Source organism: Rhinopithecus bieti, unplaced genomic scaffold, assembly GCF_001698545.2.
Source record: "Rhinopithecus bieti isolate Rb0 unplaced genomic scaffold, ASM169854v2 scaffold_66246, whole genome shotgun sequence".
In the NCBI taxonomy this organism is placed as follows: domain Eukaryota; kingdom Metazoa; phylum Chordata; class Mammalia; order Primates; family Cercopithecidae; genus Rhinopithecus; species Rhinopithecus bieti.
The window spans coordinates 871,782-898,901 of record NW_016826110.1 but is presented as its reverse complement, the minus strand read 5'-3'; the positions used below and the strand labels follow the sequence as shown (position 1 = coordinate 898,901).

At 34.5% G+C, this 27,120-nt stretch overlaps 1 protein-coding gene across 1 annotated transcript in view; it reads right to left on the bottom strand.

Annotated features, from left to right (window-relative positions):
• Positions 1–27,120, bottom strand: part of NEK1 (NIMA related kinase 1) — a 203,017-nt gene that overhangs the window by 170,782 nt on the left and 5,115 nt on the right. Inside the window, exons 3-11 of the mRNA XM_017863295.1 lie at positions 22,466–22,630; positions 21,952–22,048; positions 18,737–18,834; positions 10,964–11,047; positions 9,670–9,737; positions 8,874–8,960; positions 7,641–7,677; positions 5,565–5,765; positions 1,051–1,111 (exon numbers count right to left, since the gene is read on the bottom strand). Coding sequence (XP_017718784.1) covers positions 1,051–1,111; positions 5,565–5,765; positions 7,641–7,677; positions 8,874–8,960; positions 9,670–9,737; positions 10,964–11,047; positions 18,737–18,834; positions 21,952–22,048; positions 22,466–22,582 — 850 coding nt within the window. The 5' untranslated portion in view covers positions 22,583–22,630. The remainder of the gene's footprint in view (positions 1–1,050; positions 1,112–5,564; positions 5,766–7,640; positions 7,678–8,873; positions 8,961–9,669; positions 9,738–10,963; positions 11,048–18,736; positions 18,835–21,951; positions 22,049–22,465; positions 22,631–27,120) is intronic.

Below are 27,120 nucleotides of genomic sequence, written 5' to 3'. Positions count from 1 at the left end.
AAAAAAAAAAAAAAAAAAAAAAAAAAAGAAGGGCTAAATGCAGCTTGCCTTCCTGAGAACACACTCTCATACCACTTCTAGCTAAATGGGCTCATTTTATGATATCTATTTTATTAATTTATCCAAACTCAAAATGGAGTAGTACAAAGAATTACGTTTGAAAAACAATATACCCTTCACGTATTAAATAACTTCCATTGATTTTAGAAATCCATTCTGAAATCATTCTATTCAGGAAAAAAATAATTTCCCTCTCACATAGATACATCTAAATACACACACATAGTATATAACCATATCCACAATCTTACAACGATTCTAATACCACTGGTCACATTGTTTAAAATAAAACCTATCTTTAATAAAGTGCTTGACTTCACATTCACTTACTTAAAAAAATTCAGAATATGAACTATTTCTCAAAGAAAATATTTTATGACCGAGTGCGGTGGCTCACACCTGTAATTCCAGCACTTTGGGAGGCCGAGGCAGGTGGATCACCTGAGGTCAGGAGTTTGAGACCAGCCTGGCCAACATGGTGAAACCCCATCTCTACTAAAAATACAAAAAATTAGCTGGGCTTGGTGGTGGATGCCTGTAATCCCAGCTACTTGGGAGGCTGAGGCAAGATAATTGCTTGAACCCAGGAAGCGGAGGTTGCAGTGAGCCGAGATCGCGCCACTGCACTCCAGCCTGGGCAACAAGAGTGAAACCTCATCCCCCCCCCAAAAAAGATAATATTTTAAATGAAGATTTACACCAAAACTGAACTTTTTATAATTCTATAACAACATTCTCAAAATATCAGCTAGGCATCAAAGACATAAGATTTTAGGCCAGATTTCATTTAAATAAAATGGACAAGAAATGAGAATGTTGTTATTAAGAAACTATATATTGCCATAAATCATTAATAATTCTAAGGTGCATTTCCTCTGGATTAAATTTATCCTAGAATTATCCCAACTTACTATATCAACATATATGTCCAGTTTAATTAGGTTTGATTACCACAAACAGATGAAAGGTTTCATATCAGATTTCATTTACCTGGTATGGGCTGTGATCCAAACTTTGAAAACGTTTTTAGACAAAATTCTTCTGCAATAAGCTTAGATTGAAAGAGAAAAAAAAAAAAATCAGAAAAGATGTTACATTTTCAAAATAAAAAACCTACCCATTAATCATAATACATTTTCCCCTTTTTCAGTAATATTTATGTTGCCAAACAAACTGTACTAAAACCAAGGGAAAAAAAAAAAAATAGAAGCCCAGGTGTCATGGTTCACGCCTGAAATCCCAGCTCTTTAGGAGGCCGAGGGGAAGATCACTTGAGCACAGGAGTTAGAGGTCAGCCCTGGCAACATAGTGAGATCTCATCTCTATTTTAAAAATTAAGAAAATTAAAAAAAAAAATCCATTCAATAAATTCCTCTCATGGTAACTCCCTCCCAATCTTATTTATGCATGTATCTATGGGTGTGTATTTTTAAGACAGGGTCTCACTTTGTCACTCAGGCTGGAGTGCAGTGAGACAACAATGGCTCACTGCAGCCTTGACCTCCCAGGCCCAAGCAACCCTCCCATCTCTCAGCCTCCAATTAGTTGGGACCACAGGCCTGTGTCACCATGCCAGGCTGATTTAAAAAAAAATTTTTTTTGGTATATTTTTTATGGAGATGGGGGTCTCCTTACGTTGCTCAGGCTGGTCTCAAATGTATGGGATCAAGTGATTCTCCTGCCTTAGTGTCCCAAAGTCCTGGGATTAAAGGTATGTGCCACCATGCCTGGCACCAATGTATTAGTTCTCCAGATAGAAGCTTTCTTCTCAAATTAATCTAATGAGCAAGGTAGGCATCCATACATTACTTGCCTATTTCATCTCTCAGCAATTTAACACAACTACCTATCTGGAAAAATCTCTATATTCTATGTGCATCCATAGCCTTCATTTTCTTCAAAACTACTGAAGAATCACTTCATTATCAAAAGAAATTATCTAGTAATCTCTCAGTTATTTTAACTTTACTCTGAATCTGCTTAACATCGCCAATGAGTTTTGTAACTCAAATTATAATTAATTTTAAGTTATTGGATAAATATGTAAATATTCTTAATTTAACAAATGTCTCCATTTATATACTAGTATTAGTATACACTCTCCATTATATATTCTCCAGTATTTATAAACATAGATGTTTATAAATCAGGAACAAAAATCATTTATATTTTCTGCAAGTAATTTTTTCTCCTTACTCCATACTTTTCTCTCCTTAAGTTCAAAACTATGATACCAACAAAGAGTTAACTCAGTTTAAGCTTTTTTTTCTTACTTTGTGGGGAAGGCAAAGGCAAGTGAATTTTCTCTTTTTTCAAGAGAACTGGGCCTTGGTGAGAGAATCTTCCTATAGTAACAGTGGTCCAGACACTCCGATAGGCAAAAAAAATACATGATCCAAGGGGGTCGTTTTTTCCATTAAGAAAACCCCTAGAGCAGTTCTCAAAGTCTCATACCAGCAGGATCAGCATCACCTGGAACTCAGTAAATATGCAAACTGTCAGGCTCCACCTTAAAATTACTGAAATCAAGACTGTGGTGGTGAGACTCAGCAATGCCCTCCAGGTGATTCTGATGCATGCTCAAATTTGAGAACCTTTTCGTTAGCAGACAAATGTAACAGCCAAGTCTGGCTCACAGGCAATTTAGGGCAACTACGTGAATGTGTGTTCTCTTCTCAAAAAATGCATTATTTTGCTTTTCTTTTTCTTGGAAGAAAACAGTTGGTTTATGATCTCAATCTTGTCCCTAAATCGAATCATTTCTTCCACTGTTGGGGAAGTCTTTCTTTTCCTGTGGTAATGCTCATGTGAATTGAGAGATGGGGCATACAGAATCCAAGAAGATCCTGAAATCCCTATGTTGTATTGTCCAATAGAGTAGCCACTACCCACATGCACCTATTTGAATTAAAATTTAAGATAAATATATATATATATGAATATATATGAAGCTTTTCAGTTATACCAAGGACATTTCAAGTGCTTACTAACCACATGTGGCTAGTGGCTGCAACATTGAACAATGCAGATACAGAGTATTTTCATTGTCACAGAGCATTCCACTGGACAGCCCCTATATTCCTAATGAATCAGAACTTATCCATAGTTTTTCAAGCCATATCCAGGGAGATGTTGCCAGAGTGCACAAGACTAAAAACTAGGCCCTATCAACCATGGCTGATGGTCTTGAGAGAATTAGGTACTAAAATGGTAGGGAGCATTATAGTGATACTGGAAATAATAGTTCATATGTTACAGTAAAGCTCATGAATTGTTTCACAGTTATAGTCTTTAAAAAAATATATCACAACTACTCAGGAGGCTGAGAGGAGGGAGGACTGCTTTAGCTCCAGAGGTGCAAGTTGCAGTGAGCTGAGACTGCACCACTGCACTCCAGCCTGGGTGACAGAGTGAGACTCTATCTCAAACAAACAAACAAACAAAAGTGCCACAAAGCGTCTCACCTAAGTACAAGTAGATATATAGTAGAAAATAAATCTGAGGAACAGCAGATAGAGGTTTTTATCTTTAAACAACAAGTGATATATAGTAGAATATAAATCTGAGGAACAGCAGATAAAGGTTTTCACAAAGAATGAAATCTAAGTGGTGCTTAAATAGTAACAAGTAGGGTCTATGTATATACTAAACACATACTGTCAAACATTCCATTTGTGAGTAATCACAATCTGCCCTTGTTTCTTTTCATATTATAAGTTTTGCACATTTTAAGCTTGAATATTTTCTCTTTCATTGCTGGCTAGCTAAATTCCAGTACCTCAGCCTTGAGACTATATGTCCCAACTCCTGGTATGGGGAGAAAGAAACCTCAGCAAGACTAAATGAAGTCATTGTTTATTCTCTAGTGGCTGCCAAAAAAACAATAGTACACTACATAATAAAAGTGTCCTCGCAAACGTTATTTATAACAAAGGAGTCTTGTAAGACACCCACGTTTCAGAGGCTGTTGCTATGACCTATACAAGTAACCTTTAATCTCCAAATGTTAGTTGGCTTTCTTGCATACTAATGCATTCTCCTGGTAGTAACAGTAAAATCAACATCTCTGTTTTCTGAAGAGTATTTGGTCACATGCATGTTCTGTTAAGCCAGAAGGACATACGATACTTCCTTCTCCTCCATGAGCATATAAAAGTAATAACAAAACTATAGTTTTGCTGAATATCTTATTTACTGGAGGTCGTTATTTAACAAACGCCGCACTAAACCAGAAAAGTAAAACAATTCCAATTTCAGGTGATCACATTTTTATAACTTATGCTAACTGATTTGATATAGATTGCTTTAAAAATCTTATGAAATTAAAATTCAGTGAAACTCAACAATTATGCACCTATGTGTGCACTAAAGGAGAAATCATGAGTCAGTAATCTAGTATACCTACATACAAATGGTTTCTAGTCATTTCCTATCAAAAAGAATATAACTATAATCATGTAGATTATGTTAATAATACATTTATAGGCCGGGCGTGGTGGCTCATGCCTGTAATCCTAGCACTTTGGGAGGCCAAGGTGGGCAGATCACTTGAACTCAGGAGTTTGAGACCAGCCTGGGCAATATGGTGAGACCCTGTCACTACAAAAAATACAAAAATTTACTGGGCATGGTGACATGTGCCTATAATTCCAGCTACTTGAGAGACTGAGATGAGAGGATGGCTTGAGCCCAGGAGGTGGCAGTTGCAGTGAGCTGTGATCATGCCACTGCATTCTAGCCTGGGCAACAGAACTACAACCTGTCTAAAAAAGAATTTAAAAAAAACGTGTATTAGTAAAATACATTGATATGTAGGTAATATTTAAGACATTAAATATTTTGAGCACTTATATGCTAGACATTAAGCACTTTATGTGTATTATCACTTTTAATTCTCATAACAACCTCACAGATACATTCAATAATCCCTTTGCTCACAGGTGAGGAAAGTGAAGCATAGAAATGTTCAGTAATTTTACAGTTAGAAATCCAGAGAACAGAGGAATAATGCATAACTGGAAAGCAAACATTAAGAAAACAGTTACATAAGAATGGAAAGGCTGGGCGAACTGGTTCACACCTACAATCCCAGCCCTTTGGAAGGCCAAGGCAGGAGCACCACTCGAGGCCAGGAGTTCAAGACAAGCCTGGACAACATAGTGAGACTACGTATCTAAAATTTTTTTTTTAAATATTAGCTGAGTGTGGTGGTGCACACCTGTAGTCTCAGCTACTCAGGAGGCTGAGGCAGAAGGATTGCTTGAGCCCAGGAGTTTGAGGCTGCAGTAGGCTATAATTTTGCCATTGTACTCTAGCTTGCACAACAGAGCAATACTCTCATCTGAAGAAAAAGAAAGAGCACGGAAAGGAAAGTAGCACTAATGTAGTCTGAAAAAGGCACACCATTCCCCCAAAGTCCAGATGTGCTCTCCTCAACACTGGAGGCTATGTTCTAGCTAAGCAACATAACCCTACTGTTTAATTTTAAAGGAAAAAGAACATACCTGAGGCGAGAGAAACTTTTCAATGCGTTTGGCTATAAAACCTTTCTCCAATATGGAGTTGACTGATGGTCTATCCCTAGGATTTCTTTTAAATAACTGAGACACCAAACTGCGGAGATCATAGGAATAATGCAAAGACACAGGTGGAAAAGATCCAGATATTATCTTCAGTACCAAGTTTTTCATACTGCCAGCTTCAAACTAAAGTCCAGAAAATAAATAACATATAAGAAACATATATAAATTGAAACTGAGAATATCAGTAATAAGAAATAGTTCTTTTCCTACCAATATAGAATAGAAACACATCCTCTTCCAAATAATTAGAATATGTTTTCTAGAGCAAAGTTTAGTTGGTTATCTATAAATTAATATCAGCCCTCACAAAATAAGAATAATTTTTACTTATTCAAAATACTTAAAGATGGGATGTATTAAATAAACATTTCATAAACTACGACAATAATCAAATGGTGAAAGGTTATGCCTTAGAGGTAGCAAAATTAGGGCCAAAGAACCACAAACAGAAAAAGAACAACCTGCTGGTTTTCATTTAAGACCTGCCTTTTAGTGCCTCTGTTGTAATGACTAGAACAAGAAATTAACTACAGAACTAAAAGTATTGGGGGAAAATTAATAAATAAAACTACTAATACTTTCTTTTTAGACAATGCTCACTATTATGTGTGCGTGTGATGCTCCTAAAAGCTATGGAAATCAGCAGTATAAAAATATCTTAATAGGAATACATATGTCAGAATTAAACACAACATAAACTTTAAAGTAAAAAGAAAACAAGAGGTGGGGCAGTTTAAAATCTGAAGATTTCATCTTGAAAGAGGGCAATATTAAGCTTTTGATATCTCCACTAAAATATTACAGAACAATTGTACAATGCTATCTTAATATACACATTAAGAAAATAAAATGTACTATAAATTAGGTATCAGTGATTATAAAAGTTCTATTAAATGTTGAGCTCTCCTAAATGTCATCTGAGTAAATTCAATTTTATAGAAACATCTGTACACCTAAATAGGAATCCTAAATGCAGAAAAGATGTGGTTCTCTATTCCAATGCACTTTCGTTTATCACTCAGTTGACATGCTCTTCATAAAGCGTAAGTTACTGGATTTCATGTATCTTAAGACACATGCTACTTAAGAGTAAACAATCCCAAAATACAGAAGAGATGGTGACAGGACAATGTAGACGAAAAGATTTTTTTAAAACCCACAAACCAATGGTTTAAAGCTAAAATAATTGTGTTGCAGAAAAACTGATCAATTATTTCAAATAAGTGTCTGATAACCACCATCCCACATTACCTTGTCAGCTTATGCTTTTTTCCTTAAGCAAGAAAAAAAAAAATCTAAGGCAATATAGTAAAAGAGTATGCAACTATTAAAAGAATGACAAGAAAAAATATTCCCCAAATAGTATTAAGCAATAAAATCAGGTTATAAAACTTCTTATAAAGTCTAATCAAACTTTTGGGGAAGAAAAAAAATTTTTCATTTTACAGGTAGTCCAATACTGGCTGGAAGAACTACTTAATGATTTATCCATTATTTATATTTACTATTTTTGAGTTTTCTGTAATGAATACAATATTGTTAATCAGTGGGTAAAAAATGTAATATTTCCATTTCAAAAAACTGTTATTAAGATTAACACCTACTTAGGAAACACTCTCCCTTTTTAGTGTGCTACATGGTAATTAAAAAGTCTCAAAAGTAAAAATTTAATACCTCCTGAATAATGATTACTTAAATTGGTAAAAGTCATCATGAGTATATGAACGAAATTTTAAATTAGTTCAATTCCAAATCAAATCTGGGTATTTCAAAAGAATTCACTAAAATGAAACTAGTAAGAATTTGTTAAGCTAAAATATCCAACTTCCATAACGAAATTAAACATTAAGAAAACAGCCACCAAAATTCATTTCGTCATTAGAAATAATTTTCCGGAAAAGCAGGCAAATACAATAGTTATAAATAGCAAATGTATAGATATGCATATATAATAAGGAAAATCAATTTATACTTCAGAAAAAATGAGAAATGTAAAACCGGACTTAGGGGAGAAATTTCTAGATTGAGGTTTATCCTGAAAAGAAATAGAATTAAAATGATAATAAAAACATTATAGTCCTTTTAAATAACTTTAAAAAATATTTCAGAAATCTATTACAGCAGCATGTTTTAAGTGTACAGCTTCTAAAGGACGCACGCCCAGAGCCCAAAATGTCAACTAAGATGAAGATACAAACATGGAGAATTGTCGTCTAAAGTATCCAGAATGTACTTTAAAATTTTTTTATTGAAAGGAAACCATTAACAGCATAAAAGTGTTTTGGAAAAATATATGTGCTCCCAGAAAAAATTTCTTTAATAAATTCAACCATAACCAAATGACAAAAGTAGCTCTCTCAGATTGGAAAAAGGAAATGGTTGCCCCTACTATTACTTTGAAGCTTCATTAAAGAAATTTAATATTTAAAAGAACAATATCAAAAAAATTCATGTAAATTCTATTTGTTTTTATTTCATAAAACTCAAATTTTTTTTTTCAATTATTTGTAAAATACCATGATTTAAAATTATAAAACAAAAAATTGAATGGACATTAAAAATTTATTAAGAAATTTGCAACAGCTACTGACCAATGCTATCTTGGTTGGGATTTTCCAATTAGAGACAGAAAATAAAGGGTAGCTGGAATTTAATGGTAGAATTGCTCTTTCTACCCACATATTATATAGTCTGCTAGCCAGACTACAGTGCTGTGATTAGAAATATGGGCTTGGGAGCCAGACACCTAGTTTGGATGCTGATTCCACCACTTATTTGACTCAAGGATTTCAAAGACGTTACTTCGCCTCTCTCTGCATTTGGTTTCCTTATAAGAAGAGGAGGAATGATTAATACCTACATCTCCCAAACTTATTGTGAAGACTAAGAGAATGCATAGAACTCAAAACACTACCTGGCTTAGAGTGTATTTAAGAAATATTAGCAATAATTCAATAAGAAGTGACTATCACGAAGAAAAAGACCAAAGAAAGCATTCTACTTTCAATTATAACATAAATAATAAGGTGATTCTTTCTGTGGTTCTTCCAGCAAGATAAGCAAATAGCTTTTTTACAATTCCCCTCACCATACATTAAGAACATTTTATATATACATATATGTTTACATGTATGTATTACTGATTTTGGAATAGTATTCTAAAGGTTAATAAACATGACAACAAAAAGATTGAAAGGAAATACATCATACAATGAGTATTATTTTAAATACCTTTTATTATTGTAAGGTTTGTTTTCACAGATTTCAGGTGACAAGTAGTATGGGGTCCCTATGCAAGTTCGAGCCAGCTCTACAGTACTAGAAGAAAAATAAAATTATTGGAGAAGTTTAAGACACAGTCATGTGCCACATTAATGTTGCTTTTGGTCTACAACAGATCACCTATATGATGCTGGTGCCATAAGATTATAATGAAGCTGAGAAATTCCTATAACCTAGTGACACGGTGACTGACATACATTGTAGAACAATTACTTTATTTTTTAATAAATTTAGTATAGACTGTGTACAGTGTTTATAAACTCTACAGTAGCATACAGAAATGTGCTATGTCTACAGAAATGTTCACTCACCACTCACTCACTCACAGAAAGCAACTTCCAGTACAGTAAACTCCATTCATGGTAAGTGTCCCATAAAGGAATATCATTTTTTATCTTTTATATTTTATCTTTTCTATGTTTAAATATATACCATTGTGTTACAATTCCTTACAGTATTCACTACAGACCATGCTGTACAGGTTTGTAGCCTAGAAACAATAGGCTACACCATACAGCCTGCCTAAGTAGTACACTCTATCATCTAGGTTTGTATAAGTACACTCTACAATATTCACACACTGACAAAATCACCTAATGATGCCTTTCTCAGAACATGTCCCAATAAAGCAACATCCCAGTAAACACCATACTTAAAGATACTATAAATTATCACATGTACATCATCATGGATTGAAGGTTTGCTGAAAACATTATATCAAAACAAAGTTTAAAATTCATGTTACCTATTAAGAACTCTAGCAATTCCAAAATCTCCAAGTTGTACAGTTCCATCTTTAGTTAAAAATATGTTCTGTAAAAGACAGGAAAAAAATTCCTAGAAATATTGTTACAGTCCAGTTCTGAGTCAACATTTTTCCTAAAATTTAAAATCCAGTTTAAAAAATTGTGCTAGAGAAACTGGATATTCACATACAAAAGAATAAATGAAGTCCCCTACCTCAAATCATACACAAAAATTAATTCAAAATGGAGTCTAGATCTAAATATCAAAACTAAAATATAAAACTCCTAGAGAAAAACATAGGAATAAATCTTCATGCTGTTGGGCTAGGGAATGGTTTCTTAGATATGACATCAAAAGTACGAGCAAAAAAAGTAAAAGGATAAATTGGACTATCAAAATTAAAAACTTTTGTGCATCAAAGGACACCATCAAGAAAACAGACAATCCATAAAATGGGAGAAAATTTTTACAAATCATGTATTTGAGAAAAAACTTTTATCAAGAAAAGGACTTGCATAACTCAACAATGACAACAAAAAGACAGTCTGATTTAGAAACAGGCAAAAGGGGCCAGGCGCAGTGGCTCACACTTGTAATCCTAGCATTTTGGGAGGTTGAGGCAGGCAGATCACTTGAGGTCAGGAGTTCAAGATCAGCCTGGCCAACATGGTGAAACCCCATCTCTACTAAAACTACAAAAAATTGCCAGGCATGGTGGCAGGTGCCTGAAATCCCAGCTACTCGTGGGGCTGAGGCACGAGAATCACTTGGATAGGAGGTGGAGGTTGTGGTGAGCCTGAAATCATACTGCTGTACTCCAGCCTGGGCAAAAGAGCAAGACTCCGTCTCAAAAATGATAGATGGATAGATAGGTAGATAGATAGATACATACATACATACATACATACATAGGCAGGCAAAAGGCACATACTTCATAATATCCATTTATATAAACTGTCCAGTATAGGCCAATCCACACAGACAGAAAGTAGATTAGGGGTTACCAGAGTCTAGGTGGAGGAGAATGGGAACTCACTGCTAATGGGTATGAGGTTCTTTTTGGAGTTATAAAAAATGTTCTGTAAGTTTTAGAGACTGGGAAGGAAAGTAATTTTTAGAGTATGGGAAGCAAGCAGGAGATCTAATACAGATGCAGATGAATAGGATAAGAGTGAAGAGACAAGACAGATAATTTGATGCATACTAAATCAGGTTCAAAAATTTTTGGCCCAAGACAATGAAGGTTCCATGTCTTTATCCATTTAGAAGTTATCAGTGTCAGAATAACATACCTGAGATTTAATGTCTCGATGAAGAATTTTTCTATCATGTACATGTTTCAGGGCCAAACATATCTGTACAAACCAGTCCAAAATCTAGGAAGAAAAATCAGATCTGTCATTTCTTTTAAAACTTACAATTCACAGTAGCCTCTCTGACCATTAGAAGAATTCAAGAATATTTAGGGATGAGAGGAACTAAATCCTTAAAAAAATATTTTAGGTTACAATTTATTTTAACTCTGCAGGCACTGACATTAAATAGATATTCAAGTCAACACAAGCTCTCCACATACTAAATCCAAAATATAAGAGATGCTACTGAGTCATCTCTTATAAATCAAAACAAATGTGGAAAGTAACTTTATGAGTGAAAATGGAAATAATTTATATTTTATAATGTTAAGACAAACAGGTGATTCTTCTTTGTTTTTAATACATCTTCTTTCGATAACACCCCTCCCTCCCCTTTCTTTAGGGACAGGGTCTTGCTCTATCACCCAGGCTGGAGTGCAGTCGTGTTATCATAGCTCACTCCAGCCTCAAACTCCTGGGTTTAAATGATCCTCCAGCCTCAGCCTCCAAGTGGCTAGGACTACAGGTGCATGCCACTATAGGCAGCTAGTTTTCATTTTGTTTTATAGAGACAGGGTCCTGCTATGTTGCCCAGGCTAGTGGTCTTGAACTCCTGGCCTCAGGAGTTCCTGAGGATTCAAGTGTTCCTCCTGCCTTGACCTCCCAAAGTACTGCGATTACAGGTATAAGCCACTGAATCTGACCTCTATGATGCTTTTTAAAAATATAAATAAAAATCACAAAAGGAAAAAAATCAAGCCGGAAATTTGGAAGACATCTCTGACTTTTTTCTCTTCCCACATTTGTTATATATAAACATTCTTTTCTGGAGATGGCCACTTGGAAATAAAAAGGCTTAATTTCTATCTCATTGTTAACATCACAATAATTCCAAGTACATGGCATTTTTAAACTAAAAAAAAAAAAAACCATAAAATAACAAAAGGAAACATAAGCTAATTATCTGTAATAACTGACTAAAGCAGGACTTTCAAAACATGACATAAAATGCTTAAGTCATAAGACAAAGACTGATAAAGTTGACTACATACAATTTAAAACAACTGTAGAGCAAAATACACACAATCAAGTTTACTAATAATTTGAGAAAATACCTGCAACATAAATGATAGATTGCTAGTTCTCTAAGATGCAAAAGTTATTCAAATCACTGAGAAAAGTACTGGCAGGCAAAATAAGAAGTGGACAAAAGACTGGAGAGGCAAATGACAGGTGGAAAAAATGGTCAAAAACCACATATACAAGGTACTAAACTCCCTGCCAAATTAAAAAAAAAATTAAGATACCATATTATCTTGCTTAAAATGAAATAATACATACTATTGGTCAGAATGTTGGGAAATAAGCTTTTTCTCACAGGTGTTTGTGAAAAGGTTAATTATAATCATTTGTCAAAATATGTGAAAATTTTAAATTCACATACCATTTGAAACAGCAATTTCAATTTCAAATTTATCCTACAAATATTATCAGAAATATAAAACGACATATATAAGATGTTTACTATAGCACTGTTAGCCAGAACCCAAAAATATAAACAATCTGAATGTTCAAGGGGCCTGATTAACTATATTGTATTATCACTATACTAGAAATTCTATGCAGTCACTGACAAGAATGAAGCACTTCTGTGTATACTGTTTACATACTATTAAGTGAGAAAAGGAAGTTCCAAAACAGTATGCATAGTATAACTCTATTTAAAAAAATATGCTTATATTCCATACCTGAACTCTATTTAATTGTGCGTGTGCACTGAGGAAGGAAAGAAGGAATAAAGGAAGGAAGCATCAAAGGATAACTACCAATCAGTTAACAGTGTTTACCTCAGGGAAGTGGATTTGCAGAAGAGGGAATGAAAGGTAACATGTTTACTTTTTACTTTACCTGTTCAGCATTTTCTTTTTTTAAAAAACTATTTTTACTTTTTTTTTTTTTTTTTAAAAAACTCTTAGTTCCGTTCTACAGATATTTAATGAGGATTACACAGATTGTTAAGGTACTTTCTATACTCATGTAAGGCATTTTAAGTATAGAGATCAAAAACAGTTCTCTAAGGAGTCTGTACAGTGGTAAGGAATATACCCACAAATACCTATAATAATTGCATAAGTTTTTTAACAGAGATAGATACAATAAGACAGCAATTAATTCATCAAGGGAGAGGTAAGGAAAAAGAAAGTGAAAATTATGTTGAGTATTACTGATAAAATGGAGTTTACCAGTAGAAATGGAACACACCTTAGAAATTACTCGTCTCATTTCACAGATAGTGTTCTTCTATTACCATATTTCCCGTACTTGTACTTCTTAATTTGACAAAAAATTTATTCAGTACCAAAAATGTACCAGATATGTGCAGGAACTAGCAAAAAAAAGTTAATGAAAGAGCTCAGAGACCAGCGGTCAGCAAATGTATTCTGTAAATGGCCAGACAGTAAATATTTTAGGCTTTGCAGGCCAGATGGTTTCTGTCTCAACTCAACTCTTCCACTATAGCACAAAAGCAACCACAGATTATATGTAAACAATTAAGTTTAGCTGTGTTCTAATAAAACTTTATTTACAAACAGAGATGGGGGCCAAATTTGGTTCACAGGCCATTGTTTATTGATCCATATCAAAGACTATAGAAGGAGATGGGTAAGTAAACCAGTAATTAAAGGGAGGTAATGCGCTGAGTTGAAGCAGCATAGAGAAGGAGAGCCAATGCAGCCTAGAGGTGATAAAATAAAGCTGGACAGAGGAGGTGATTCCTGAGCTCAGTTTTTGATGGAATATATAAGCAAAGCAGAGAAGGAAGGCACAGTTTGTAAAATATAAATATTACATTTTCATTCCCTTTGTCTACCCTAGCTCAGACTCCTGCTACATTAGGGTTTGACTACATGGGGTAGGACTTGGAGGAGAGGGAAGCCCTTTAAAATTGTAACCCTGCTTCTAATCTGTGCTTTTTATTTCACTGTACACATTAGTTCCATATTAGTATTTACAAAATACTGTTTCGAAAATGGGATTCTCTTGTTCAGAAGACTTTTAAATTCAAACGTTATGTTGTATTATACTAAGCACCATACAGTAATTATAACTGTCTGAATTACAGTTGTATGTTATTTTGCATTAGTGCAGACTGCCTTATAGCACCAAGCACTACTTCTTCTCTGCTCCAAAACTGAGATTTCTATGTGTAATAAAATGTATTAGAATTTTCCCAACGTATGCTCAGTTTTGATGGGTTGATTCATTAATTTTTTAAAGGCATGAGAAGCCTTTATTGCCAAACATTATATTAATGGAAAAACTTGAACTTGGCTTCTCTATTAGAATAGTAAACTGATCTTGGAGCTCCTAATCAGAAGAAAGAAACCTTACTATTCACTGTCTGTGTAATTTGCTCAAAGAGTAGATATTTCGTGTCTACCAGAATAATTTTCTCTGCTTTATACGAATTTTAGCATTTGATTATGTTTTTTGAACAAAGGTTCCTCACTGTGAAGATCCTTATAATTTTATTTCCTTCATCTATATTTCACAATATTTTGTCACTTTGATTAAGTAACCAAAGAATGTTACCTGTTTGTTAGAAAAAAAAAATCTCAGATACTTCTCACTATAACTATTAGCTCAACACTGCTATAAGACATGCCTGGGAAGACTTGCCAAATCTAAAAAGATGCTCAGCCTTTCCTAGGTTAAGCCTGTATAGGTAAAATACTATTAATATTTCACAAAATGCATGCTTTATGAGAAGGCCCTGGAAATTTGTCAATAACTTCGCTCTCCATTTTTATCCTCAAGAAAAACATTCATCAAGCCCTTATCAAATCCATGTACTCTACCCCAAAAGAGCATTTGATTCTATTATTGGTTACTATAATAAACTAACCACAGTCTTTCAGTCTCATTATCAGTAAGACTTTGCTGCTTGATGCTTGCCAGACAGCTCCTGAAAAGGACTACACTAGGAATGCTGAACTACTGGCACTTCAGAAAATAGACTCTTGGGTACAAGTTTCTGACCTAACATTGCTTAAATGATCAACGAACTTATCAATGAACTGAGTCAGAATTTCTTTAAGACTTTTTTAGTCCTTAAGCTGACAAACATCATGAATGCTAACTGCTTGACCCCAGATCAAGAATAAGAATTACTAGGAAAGAAAAATGAATTAAATAAAATTTAATTGTGATTATTTGTTTGGAATATGATTGGTATAATGTTCAAAATTTAATGAATAAATGAGGAAGCCCTTTTTTTCTTAAGCTATGTCTAATTCTCAATTTAGATTACGCTTTTACAAACTTAAAATGATATTTGATCTTAATACTCTACTCAGAAATCAGAAGCAAATAGTTTTATGTATTTTTACTTTTCAGGACAGTATTGTAATTTTCATGGGTTCAATAAGAATCTATACTCCTTTTGGTCAGAATGTAATTGGACAAATCAATTGTGCAACCAAGGCCTACCTGGAGGACCTGATTTGAGATGATTTTCACGTAATCAGTTATGACAAACCTACTACTAAGAAATATATGTGGAACCAAGCTGGGCACAGTGGCTCATGCTTGTAGTCCCAACACTTTGGGAGGCCGAGGCAGGCAGATCACGAGGTCAGGAGATCGAGACCATCCTGGGTAACATGGTAAAACCCCGTCTCTACTAAAAAAACAAAAAAATTAGCCGGGCGTGGTGGTGGGGGCCTGTAGTCCCAGCTACTCGGGAGGCTGAGGCAGGAAAATGGCATGAACCTGGGAGGCGGAGCTTGCAGTGAGCCGAGATTGTGCCACTGCACTCCAGCCTGGGCAACAGAGCAAGACTCGTCTCAAAAAAAAAAAAAAAAAAAAAAGAAAGAAACATGTGTGGAACCAATACTTACATAGTGCTGCCAGGAAACTGTCCTGTTATCTGACTTACAGGATCCCTGAGTCATAAGTGGTAAAGTCACTTCCTAACAACCAGGGACCCTGGCGTATTTAGAGACTCTCAAAAAGAAAAAAATTCACCCCAATTTATACGTACTACAGGTGAAATTTGGTAGAAAATGTATCCGGCTCAGTTTCCTGACGTTAGGATAGAAGAACAAATAGAGTTTTAAAAAATCCAATCCAAGATTCCTTATGAAAACTTATAGACAGAAATCAATTCTGTAACCTTAGTAGTTGTTTGATAATATAAGGCTCTAGGTTTTCAGAGTAAACGTGAGTTAATTAACATTCTTGCTGCACCTAAATATTTGGACCAATTCTAATGAGGCCAGACTTTATTTTGATCAAGAATATATTCTGAAAATTATTTATGGTCACATGTGGAGAGACTATTAAAAAAACTCATCCAAAACTTGCAAATAAGACAAAAATACTGGTACATCTTTAAAATATCTACATAGAGACTGTCTAACGGAATGTACTTAGTTCATCTCATTATTTTCCATTAATGAAGTCACAGACTTAGGTTGCTTCTTAACCTGACTAGATTTTTGTCCAGTAAAGATGCAAACAAGGAAGTACCACTGAGAGAGTGGTTGGAGTAGTTGGAGAATCATCTGTTTCACAGGTCTTCCTGTTTCCCACTTACATTCTAGAAATGGACAAAATCATCTCAAACTGATGCTAAGCTGCAGTCTAATGGGGCTCTAAGCTTTCCGGTTTCAAAGCCCAGAAAGTAGTTTAAATGACCTCTTCTTATTTTAAATAGGCTAAAATAAATAGTATCCTTATTTGCGCTAACAAAACTTGCTAGTCAGAGGGGGAGAAAAAATGCTATTAACTTAAAAGAATGGCTTGCCAAATGTTTGTCATTTACGATGAATAACTTCACTGATGGATGAACTACACAGAACTCCATAATAATTTCCAGGAAGAAAAGATACACACATACACACACACACACCCCATTATGTACTAAGAGTACTTATCAAAGAGTAGAATCAAATCTATAGAATATCAACGTGCTTTACAAGGGAATATCATTTAATAGCAAACATTTTAAAGTTCGATAGGGATAAATGAATGAAAATAAGGACAATGAAACATATCTGACAATGTTCTAATAAAAATAGCACTGTATATACTAACATACATTACGATTTGACCTTCACCACATGTATAGTAGGTATCTCCCTATTAACAAATGAGAAAATAATCTCAGAATTTGTTAACAGAACAATTACCAACTTGATAAGTAGAGCAAGGACTCAAACCCATGTCTGTGCCTGGCCAGAAATGGCACAGTAGCTCATGCCTATCATCCCAGCACTTTGAGAGGCGAAGGTAGGAAGATTGCTTGAAGCCAGGAGTTTGAGAACAGTCTGGGCAATACAGCAAGACCTCATCTCTACAAAATAAATAAATAAATAAATAAAAATAATAATAAAATAAATTTTTAAAAAATTAGACAGGCACAGTGCCACGTTCCCGTAGCACCAGCTACTCGGGAGGATGAGGTGGGAGAATTGCTTGTGCTCAGGAGTACAAGGCAGCAATGAACTGTGATGGTGCCACTGCACTCCAGCTCAGGTGACAGAGTGAGAGCCTATCTTAAAAATAATAATATCCCATTACTGAATGTGTGTGTCTTAATGTATATATGTACATGTGTTAAGTATGGAAAAGAAAGTCTGGAAGAATACACCAAACTAAAAGCAGTGGTAATCTCAGGAACGAAAGGGTGGAGAAAGAAGACTTTCCATTTCTGTATACTTCAATACTTTTAGCATTTAAGTGTGTGAAAAGAAAATGTTATAAACTTTACAGTGAGAAGTAGGTTCAAACACTATGTGATTTGGGGCAAGTCACTTAACTTCTCTTGGATTCCTTATAAATTGAAAAAACTTATCCAAATTAGAAGAGATAACAAATACAACACTGCTAGCACAGTGCTCCCCCTACTCCCCACTCCCCTATGTAAAAGCAGGCAATTAAAATTAAGAACTAGTGATAATGAGAAATGTGATAGGAATGTAGAGAAGGAAAAGATCACAGATTAAAGTAGTTATAGAAAATTTAAAGAAGCTGGGACTTGAACTGAGCTTAAAAAAAAGGTAGAGTATTAATAACAGGAAGTTTGGGGAAAAAGCTTACCAAAATAAATGAAATAATAAGAACAAATACACAGGGAGGAGAATGAGATGTACAAACATGTGGCCCAGTGCCTGACACAAAGTATATGCTTAATAAATATCTGTTAAAGTAAATGAAAAGAGGTACAGGTTAGGAAATACAAAAAAATAAGGCTGCTTAGGTAGAAAAGGGCCATATTTTAGAGATTCTGGAAATCAAGAGAGAGATTAGATTTAATGCAGTTGCCAATGCAAGGCTTCTAGAGCTGGAGTTACCTGGCAAAGCCATATTTTAGGAATATATGGTCTGCAGCAGTAAGCCAGACTGACAGGACATAGACTAATTAGTCAGTTATAATGAATAATTAAGGCATATACATAGACACACGGCATATATAACATACATCACAGAGATAACAATACATCATTACAGACTAAATGAGATGGGCAACTGAACAAAGGTGGCAGCTAATTAGAGGGAAAGATGATTAAAATATTGATATGATACCAAACTGCCCTAGTAGTTATGATTAGCATTTATAGTTAAAAACGAATACACACATAAATAAAACAAATTTTGAACTACTTCTCAATAGAGTAAGAGTTAATTTCCTACATGCAAACTTACCTGATCCTCTTGAAACAAAACGCCTTTCTGAGCATTTATTCGCTTAAACAGATCTCCTCCCTCACAGTAATCCATCACTATGTAGAGAGAACCATTTTCTACAAAATACAAACATTACAGTCCACTTTTAAAAACATATATCAAAAGCATGGCTAAATTAGAGGTACTTAAAGGCTTATTAAAAAGATCTGCTAAACAAAGAACAGGACCATACTCAAAAGAACTAGGGCACAAAGTCAGGGCATACTGGCCACAAAGATTATATAATGACTTGGGTTAACAGAAAACTCCATCATTAATGATTTCTATTAAAAATACACCATTTTATTGAATAGTGCTATTCACATTGACCTAAACATCTCTGAATATATTAAAAAAAATGCAGATATACTTGATTTCATTCAATAAACACAATTTCTTAAATGTCACATATAAAATCATGTTTTTCCACCAATATATCATATCAGAGATGGTTTATCTGTTTTCCAACTGGCCACTAATTATCTGCTTTGTTTTATCCACTTTAATCACTTACTTATTAAACAAATAACAATAATAAATGTTGTGATAAACTCTAAGGATTCAACAGTGTATAGGACATAATAGTACACAGTTTCCACCCTCTTGGAGCTTTCTTTAATTTTATGCACTTTTTAAATAATTGTACATGATTTGTGAACAAACATGAAGATGGGCACTGCCCCATCCACCTTTATGTCTCAGTCCACAGAGAAAGGGACTTCTATGTTTCTTCCTATGGATAGAAAGGACTAGAAGAACACTTTTTAAAATTTAGGCTTTTTTTTTTTTTTTCAGAAAAAGGGTCTCACTATTTTGCCCATGCTGACTTTGAGCTCCTGGGCTCTCACCTCAGCCGCCCCAACAGCTGGGGCTACAAGCCCATGCTACTGTGTCCAGCTTAGAAGAACACTTTTTTTTTTTTTTTTTTTGAGACGGAGTCTCGCCCTGTCGCCCGGGCTGGAGTGCAGTGGCCAGATCTCAGCTCACTGCAAGCTCCGCCTCCCGGGTTCCCGCCATTCTCCTGCCTCAGCCTCCTGAGTAGCTGGGACTACAGGCGCCCGCCACCTCGCCCGACTAGTTTTTTTTTTTGTATTTTTAGTAGAGATGGTGTTTCACCATGTTAGCCAGGATGGTCTCGATCTCCTGACCTCGGGATCCGCCCGTCTCGGCCTCCCAAAGTGCTGGGATTACAGGCTTGAGCCACTGCGCCCGGCCAGAAGAACACTTTAATCATCCTTTCCATCCCTTACTTCTCAAGTAAGAAAGAGTGGCCAATATCACTTTTAACATTTTCTGAATTACTACATAGCACTGAGACTATCACAACTCAAAGAACAGTTTTCCTAGTTCTCACTTCTTTTACTGTCTGTGCTATGGCCTTATTTCCAGTAGTAATTTTTTTTTTTCTTTTGAGACAGGGTCCAGGCTAGAGTGCAATGGCACAATCATGGCTAACTGTAGCCTCGACCTCCCAGGCTCAAACAATCCTCTCACCTTAGCCTCTAGAGTAGCTGGAACCACAGGCATGCACCACCACACCTGGCTAATTTTTAAAATTTTTGTTCAGATGGGGTCTCCCTATGTTTCCCAGGCTGGTCTCAAATTCCTGGGCTCAAGAGATCCTTCCACCTCAGCCTCCCAAAATTGTTGAAATTACAGTTGTGAGCCACTGCACCCACCCTCCAGAAGTGTTTATTTCTCATACTCTGTGGTGACATTTTTGTCACTCGTGGTGCACATATCTTCTTTTGATCTGCTGTTTGTAATGTGCCACTGGGATAAGAATCTATATGATAAAGCTAAATGAGAATCTGAATGACTTTCTATGGTTGACCTGGAAAGATCATCCAAATATACATGTGAGAAATTACAATGTGAAAAAAACTCCTGAAAACTGTATAATTCATTATTTATAAAACATGTATATAGATGTTATAATGTATGTAGCATAAGAAAAAGCAAAAAATTACATATAGTATGCTATCATCTATGTTTGTTATGAGCATGTATTCTTCTAAAACGAAGAGAAATAATAAAGCCTTATTTTTAAAATATGCCATCCCTTTTGAATCACACAGATGTTTCTATGTGAAGCAGTCAATACAAATTCAAAATATCTGCTGGAATATTTGCTCAAAACCTTTTAACTTGAAACATTAAAATGTTGTTAACAACAATGAAAAAAAGAAACTAAAAGATAGATGCCAGGAGAAAGATAAGCAAAAATTCAAGGTCCTGAAAAGGAAGAGCTGGTTAATATTGTACTTTTTCACGTGAAATATAAATCTTCATTTCACTGCTAGCATAAAAAATACAGTACCTTATGACATAATGTATCATTGAATCACATTTTTATAAAAGTAGAACATACTTTTACAGTAGACACTGAGTTCATCTGGGAACATAGTAACTTTAGCTCTAATTCAGACTCTGAAACTGGTATGTAATATGTCCCCAAGTCATTTCAATTATCTTCTACTTTCAACCTAGATTATCTGTTTTTTAGTTTATAGAAATTTATAATAATGAAAATATTTGGGTAGGACTTCAGTAAACCACTTTGACCTGCCTTTAGAGAAGCTTTGACTTATCTTAATACCTGCATTATTAAATATAATGCATACAGTTCCAAAACAGTATTATAGCTATAATATTTTAAGAACTTGAGAAAACTTTCAATATACTTCACTATTACAATAGTGAGGTATAGAGGAACATACTGAGTGAGGATACTTTGTAAAGATCAGAACATTTTCTCAGTGGCAGTGGTGGCAGCACTTACAGGAAGTTCAGTTCTAAAATATGTAAATTACTGTTCTTGCTCTGTCCAAATTCTTGCACTTACTGCATTGCTTCTTTTAAAGAAATCACTAATAACAGCTAGTATTAAATTATACAGGCATAGTTGGGAGGTTGAGGCACAAGAATCACTTGAACCTGGAGGCAGAGGTTGGAGTAAGCCGAGATCATGCCCCTAAACTCCAGCCTGGGCCACTGAGCGAGACTCTGTCTCAATTAAAAAATAAAATAAAATAAATTATGCAGGCACGATATCAGTATTGTCACTGAATCAAGCTGATATTCACATGTGTATGTTTTTAAGCGAAAATGATATCTTTTTCCTAAGAACGTATTCACAAAAAGATTTATTAATGTCTTAGGATTTTTTAACTCTCTCGCGTAATTTATCTGACCTTCAAATGATTCTCTATACTGGACAATATTTGGATGCTTCATGTTTGCCAACACTGCAACTTCCCTCCTTGATTCTTCTCTTTCTTTACTGGACATCTTAAGTGGGAGGAAAAAAGAAAATAGTAAATGAAACCATTAATAAACAACCTAACAGTCCATCAACAGGCGAGTGGTTAAAACATAACAGTATTAATACAGTTCAATCAACAAAATACAGCAAGAAGTTAAAAAGAGTGAGTTGAACCTGAAAGTAGAAACATTTTAAGATGTCCAAACTAGATTAGGTTACAGAACAGCAAGTACATTTTTCTAAACACATAAACATAAGCACATATCATAGAAAAAATCTGAAAGAATATATATAGGCTATTTTGATATAAGTGGGAATAAAGGAATCTTTTGCTTTTGGTTATCAATTACCTTTTTTTTTTTTTTTTAAAAAGAAAATCCCTAGCAATGAGCTCTAATGTAACCAAACTATCACTCATGAAACCAAACTAAAAATATACTTACTCTTGAGATGTTAATTTCCTTGATAACATACTGTCTGCCATCTTCTGTAGATTTAACAAGAATGGCTTTTCCAAATGAACCTTCTCCAATCTTCTGTAGTCTAACATATTTCTCCATGATTCTTTTTCTAAGGCATCTTTACAGATATGCTAGACATTTAAAAAACTAACAAAAAAGATAAAGCATTTAAACATGAGAGATAAAACATTATAACAATTTTAATGTTTAATTCAAAATCTAATTCTTTAGTGATTTGCTAACATTTAAAAAAAGGATATTTAATATATTTACTAAAAGTTACACTTTATATACTGTACTAGTACAACCTAATTACATCTAAAAAGAGAAAAGAAGAAACAAACGGTGATATTTCAACTTTATAAGAAGGCTTTGGAAAGCCAAATACTGCATATACTTAATGTATAGAGAGAAAGGCAAACTTACATGAATTAATTAGTAGCATTATTTTCTCCAAAAAGAATGAAAGCCTAATAATACACTATTTCTTGAAGTTGTTTAACTAATCCCCTTTTATTCAACATTCATTTAAAATGTTTGCTATTATAGAACAATTTCAGATAGTTTTTGTACACATATTTTATTGTGTTTATTGTAAGGATTTCCTTAGGATAAATTCTGAATTCAAAGAATATGCCCATGTTAAAGTACAGTTTTCAAACATATTAAGTGTCTTAACAGAAATGTCTACTAATACACATTCAGCCAGTAATGCCTGCTACTAGGTACCCTTATTAACACTGGTTATTAGTATTTTTTGTATTCAGGGAGATGTTTACTGTAATGTCATTTATAATAACAAAACACTCATTATTATTTATTAACATCTTTGAGCAGCAATAATGGGTAGTAGTTAAAAAACACTAAAACTTTTAGAGTCAGAGAGCTTAGGCTTAAATCTTAGCTTTATCACTTATTTGTTATGTAAACTTATGTAAGTTACTTATCTTTATGTGCTCAGTTTGGTCATACGTAAAATGTGAATAACCATAGTACATATTTACAGAACTGGTAGAATTAGTTAATCTAAGAATGTACTGAAAACAGCACTTGGCAGATGTGAGCATGTGTCACTATTTGTTATTGTTGTTACTCCTTACATCTAATGGGGAAAACGGTGTTTCATTTTTAATTTCTTTTGCTTACCAGTAAATCTGAAAAACTCTTCCACATTTATTGAACATTTTTTTCTTTTCTTTTCTTTCTTTCTTTTTTTTTTTTTTTTTTAAAGACAGAGTCTTACTCTGTCACCCAGGCTAGAGTGCAGTGGCATCATCTTGGCTCACTGCAACCTCTGCCTTCCAGGTTCCAGCGATTCTAGGATTACAGGTGTGTGCCACCACATCCAGCTAATTTTTGTATTTTTAGTAGAGACGGGGTTTCGCCATGTTGGCCAGGCTGGTCTTGAACTCCTGACCTGATCTGCCCACCACGGCCTCCCAAAGTGCTGGGATTAGAGGTGTGAGCCACAATGCCTGGCCACATTTATTGAACATTTCTATTTTCTTCTCTTTTGAACTATTTATCCATGTTCTTTAATCATTTTATATTGGGTTAGTCTTTAATTTGTAAAAACTCCTTATGTGATGAAGTTCTTATCTGTCATAAATGATTTTCCCTTATATCCTATTTGCCTTTAGTTAAAGATATTATTTTGATACAAACAAATGTATTAATCTTTTCTTTATATTTCTACTTTCAGTATCATACTTAGGCCCTTACCATACCAAAATAATCGATTAAGGACATTAGTATCTTTAGGAATAGTAATTTCAAGAGAGTGGTAGTTTCAGGAGAAGCCAGAATACAATAAGCTAGGTAGTGGAAGCTGAAGAAAGTGTGAGAAAGAGTCATTTGTGTGTGGTACAATAATGTGTACCACCTACTGGCAATATCACCCTTATTATAGACATACATGAATTTACTATGCTAATCTGAAACTAATAAACATTTAATTCACCTAGCTTGCTCTTTTTATTTCCATTCATAGCAGGCTTCCAATGTGTGATTCCTTTCCAGGAAAAAATAAGCTTGTCGTGAAACTCTTTTTAAATTTCTGTGGCAGTTTACCATATTTGTCATTGTAAATTTAAAAATCCCATGTTCTCATCTCATCCATCAATGTTAAATTTGTTTTTATTTTGCCTCTAAAAAATGATCCAATCTCCTTAAATGACAAACATCATATTCTGTGCCTGCAAGACCAGACCACAGGCCAGAACTTTGCCTGTGGTAGCACTGATGAGACAACTATGCCTCATGAAATAGGAGCCTTTCTCTACCTTAGAAAACAAGAATGCCTTTAGCAATTTTAAGAGAAACAAGAAAAAAAACACTATTATAGCATTTTAGCATCAGTGAGTTAAAGAATAGTTGTTCCAAATATATTTTCAAGTCCGAGTTGTGTTAACTGGCACAATATAATGGCTCTCTGGGCACCAGCCACAATTTAATGATTTCTCCAGAACATGAATGTTTAATATATTACATTACTATGCTACTTAGAAAAAAAACAAGATAAACTCATCTTAGTAATCTAAATTTCATAAATTAAATTAAATAATAGCCATATAATGAGATTATTTCACAACCACCATTATTCTGTGACTTTTTGCCAAAAGAAGGAAAACAAAATTAGTCAATTTGGCCATTCCTTAAAATTTAGTTGCCAATTCCTTTCTAGGGACCACACTAATAAGATGGAAGCTCCAAAAGTCCCTAGTGTTGCATTCTACTGCCAACAACATTACTGAACATTGTGGTTCTAACTCTATAAAGAAGACCTACTGACCCTGTTAGTGAAGAAAGACGACTCTAATTGCCATCAAATATGTCAAATGCAGACACTTTTCTGAACAACAAAAGACTTGTGGTGGATGACTTTCAGGAAAACAGACAAACTCTCCTTTCTTTGTAATGCCAGTGTACATTAAAGGAAGTAAAAGGGAAAGCATGAAAAAATAGATTACTTCCAGCATCTTACAATATATTTAACTGAGCTACTTCCTAGTTGTGAGACTTCTCAACTGAATTATAATTCCATAAAATTTTTCATACCAAATGAAATAGAAGACAGTAACACATTGTACTATAGCCTTCCACAAAATCATAACTTATAACTGAAGGAATACTTTTCTACCACTCATTTTCCAACATCAAATTAAAACCACAATACCAACTTTACCCACTCTACAGTGTTCTTAAGGTCTCTAATAATTACATCAATTCTATCTCTGTAATACATATCTGATCTTGAAGATAAGCAACAAGGAAAAAATCAAGAGATTTTTTTTGACATTTGAGCTTTCCAAAGAGTTATGTCATATAATAAAGCAATGAATTCAGAATCAAGAGACAAGACTAGGTACATAATCAAAAACTAACCATCTGCCTTTTTGTGGACTTCAGTTTCTTTATCTAGAAACACGAAAGATTTAAACGTAAGGCCATTTTATAGACCTTGCCAACTCGACTAGTCTATGACTCAAGGAGAAGAGAATTAAAAAGTCAGAAAATAGGAAATGTCAACACTGTTTAGAATTGTACTCTTCGCCACAAACAGTAAGAGTGATGGGGAAAGCCATTCCATCAAAAAATTAAAAGAAGTCTTACTAATTTCTTTAGCCTAATTCTTTAAAAAGTAAAAATAAATAAACTGCAATCTACAGTTAAGCATACTAGATTGACCATACATATCTACCTCTACTATTTCTCCGAACCTAATGAACATGACTTTAAAGGAATTACCAAAAAGGCAGAACAGAAGAGAAGGCAACAGCAATACAGTTCTGGAAACTGGCAAACACAAAAGAACACGCAGCAACTGACTTAGGAGGCCAGAGAAAAGCTGCACCTTAAGCCAGCAGTGGGACATAATTCAGAAACAAGTCAATTCCTACCACAAACTAGCTCAATAACTGGAAGTACTGGGGCGTCTAAGAGTGAGTATAATATTAGGACTCAAACAGGATTAGTTAAGAGCTTGTGTAAAAAGTGTCAGACACTTAGTTGGCCTCCTCTACCTCTCCCAGTCAGATAAGTACTCCTCTCCCATCTTGAAAGAAGACCACAGATCTCTAGATTGGGTATACCAGGCACAACTAAGAATGCAAATACTATCTATGATGTAGGAGATTAAGTGAAAGTCTACATAATAAACAGTGAGACTCTCTTTCAACCAAGATGGTGTCCTTAGTATCAGATCACCCCACCTTCAAAAACAATTTAAAACCTGAATAAAATATATAAAGAAACAGCAATGCATTGAGGGGCTATAATCACTGAAAGGTGGGAACATACTAGTAGGTTCTACATTCATCTCATCCTTTTCCCTGAAGAGTCTCCAAACTGTGCTACAGTACAATGGAGCTCAAGTATAAAGCAGCAGTCTTGCTGAGGAGAGAAAGCAGTCAGAGTTCAGGGCTACCAAAATCTGGAGAAGACGAAAAAGAATAGAAGGAGTCCAAAAATCTACAGTAAGTTCTGCTCCTGTTTTTCTGTTCTTAAGCTGTGCATACATGGAGGAGGACTTAAACAGTCTCATCCTAACAAAGCCTAAAAGCAACCATGGATAAAATCAAAGTTATTCATTAATACTTCATCAGCCTGCCAAAACAAAACTAACAATTTTTACAAGA